The 2,678-nt window shown below is 28.1% G+C and overlaps 1 protein-coding gene across 1 annotated transcript; it reads left to right on the top strand.

Annotated features, from left to right (window-relative positions):
- Positions 1-1,300: 1,300 nt before the first annotated feature.
- Positions 1,301-2,601, top strand: LOC108720209 (uncharacterized; the record flags this gene model as incomplete). The annotated part of the gene is made up of 3 exons (XM_018461841.1): positions 1,301-1,587; positions 2,118-2,217; positions 2,500-2,601. Coding segments are annotated over exons 1-3 (489 nt in total), but the record flags the coding sequence as incomplete, so codon positions are not given.
- Positions 2,602-2,678: the final 77 nt, after the last annotated feature.

Here is a 2,678-nt window from a genome sequence, read left to right as displayed (position 1 = left end):
AAAATCAATTTGTATCATTAAAAAGATATAATATAAACCTATAAAAGTTAAATTTAAATATGTAATGTAGAGGATTAAATTGGTGCGATATAGCTTACAAATAAATTTTTCAATTGTAGTTGTGAGATTTTCCAAGAAGATAAAAAAATTTTTTTAAATAAGATTTTCTTTATTTCAATATTTTATGATAAAAATTTTTATTATTATAAACATTTAAAAAACAATTTAATATCAATTACGTGAATACATATGGGATGTTCCACATCAACCGGATCACCTGGGTGTCCAAAAATCAGTGCATTGAAAATAAGCATTCAAGGTCTCAAATTATTCGTAATCAGCAATTCCGAAAAACCTAGAAGTAATAATTTTCAAGCCTATTGGGGATCAGTATGATAGTTGAAGCAAAAAAATGTTACATTTGCATGCGATATTCATCGCTTCTAGGCGCCATATTGGATTCGCCATATTGGATCTCTCAAAACAACATATTTCTTTCGAAAGTACATGCACGTACGAATAATTTGAGACCTTGAACGCTTATTTTCATTGCGCTGATTTTTGAACACGCAAGTGATCTTCACTTCTTGGTAAATCTTCCGTTTTGTTTGCATCTCCTAATATTTAAAACTGCAGCACTTTTCAACTTTTTCGAATTACTAAGAAAGTAATTTTATCATTTCTCAAATTTTATAAACTACAAATAAAAATTTCTCATTAAAACCTTTACTGAATTGACTCCATCATCACTTTCATTGTACCATTTATAAATTTTTGTCTACTTACCATACACCAGTGTTTATTCTGTTTCTAAATTTAAAAAAAAATTATTTAACAAAATTAACATGTTTTAATGATAGCATTTAAAAAAAAATTTATTTTTAAATAACGTTTTTAAACTCTTTCATTAATATCGCGAAAAAATATACATTCAACAGTAATATTCATTACTAATATTTTATGCTATATGTTATATACGAAACAGTTCAAATTGAACTATTATATAATATTATACTTATATTTGTGCAAAGTTTAATTTGCCAAAAGCTTAAAAAATTACAATAAAAAATATATTTGCGAAATGCTGTCATTTTGACAAATATATTTAGCTGGTGTACAACTAAAAACTTCTTTTGCTGACTCCGTCATTAATGAGAGATTACACAATATACTTATGCAGATCATAATATACGAAATGGAAAATTATATTCAGCAAGCAAAATCAGAAGAAAGGAACGTATTTCAGCGATATATCAATAAATGTAAATTATTTTACTGTACGACACTATGTTTCATGACCATGACAGCTATAATAATGTGGTTTGGACCATTATTGATGGATCAACCCTTTCCAATCGAAGTTGAGTATCCATTCGATGTAAAAAAACAACCACTAAGAACTATTATTTACTTGCATCATATAATGGCTGTATACCAAAGTTGTGTGCAAGTATGTAGCAACATCTTTATAGCTCTTCTGCTATGGTTCATAGCAGCAAGATTCGAGATTCTATCCCATAAATTTCAGAAAATTACAAATATCTCGGAATTCATAATCTGTACACAACTGCATCAACGGCTATTACGGTATGTAAATTATGTAATGCAATGTGGCGCATAATAACCTCTTTAAAAATAATTTACTTGTATATTCAACACGAATAAGCGAAGAAGACTATATATTTGATCAAAGCAATCTAGGTGCCTAATAATATTTTTGTGTGAATTTTACAATTTCTAATTCAAACAAACTAGAAGCCTGTTAGTTTTAAACATAGTCTTAAACTGAAACTGGATTACGTTATATCGCAAATTACAATAAATTGATAAGTAATTTAACATTGCTAATATCAATTATTAAGCACCAATATCTGCCCGAATATGGCCTCCTTCGCTTAATTGTACTGAATACTTCTCGAATGATTTTCACTTAAAAATATTTGCTTTTTTAGCTAATTTTTTGGCTGACATTTTTAGCTGATATTATACAACCAAAATATCTTTAAACTTGTGTGTTCACATTATTAACCAATGCATAATTATAATTAATTCTATAATAGAGTATACAACAGTAAAATTAATAAAAAAAAACCGATAGTAATTAACGCTAATTACAGATATGCAAGAGATGTTACTATGACAGTTCGATATATAACGTTGTCATCGATAGGCTTTAGTACCATAGCAGTGGTATTTAGCGGTCTTACTTTTTTGAGCGTGAGTCATTTCTGTTCCATCTTCTCATTGCGTATAGTTGTTTATTGCATTAGTTACATAATACATTTGTTTGCGTAAATATCTTAAATATCTTAATTAGTCGTTTGCCGACAGTTCGTTTGCACATAAAATTATTGCCTACAGCTCGATTGCCTACAAGCTGTTTTGTGCACAAATAAAAATTTCAAAGACGAAATCACCAATTCTTTTCTTTCTATCACAAATATAATCTAAATTTTGTATTACTTATATTAAAATATTATCTTGCATACCATTAACTAGAAACAACCATTAACTATAAAAACCCAATTTTTTGCCATTGCCGCGTCTGCACTTATAGAGGTTTTTATCTGCGCATGGCCAGCTGATTATTTATTACTCACGGTAAGACATACCAGCTACATAAAACATAAGAAAAGACATAAATAGAATTTATATTAAAATAACATGAAAATTAAAAT

This window comes from Mycetomoellerius zeteki, unplaced genomic scaffold, assembly GCF_001594055.1.
Source record: "Mycetomoellerius zeteki isolate Tzet28-1 unplaced genomic scaffold, Tzet1.0 scaffold1299, whole genome shotgun sequence".
Taxonomy (NCBI): Eukaryota; Metazoa; Arthropoda; class Insecta; order Hymenoptera; family Formicidae; genus Mycetomoellerius; species Mycetomoellerius zeteki.
The sequence above is the reverse complement of the archived record's forward strand: the minus strand, read 5'-3'. Positions and strand labels throughout refer to the sequence as shown.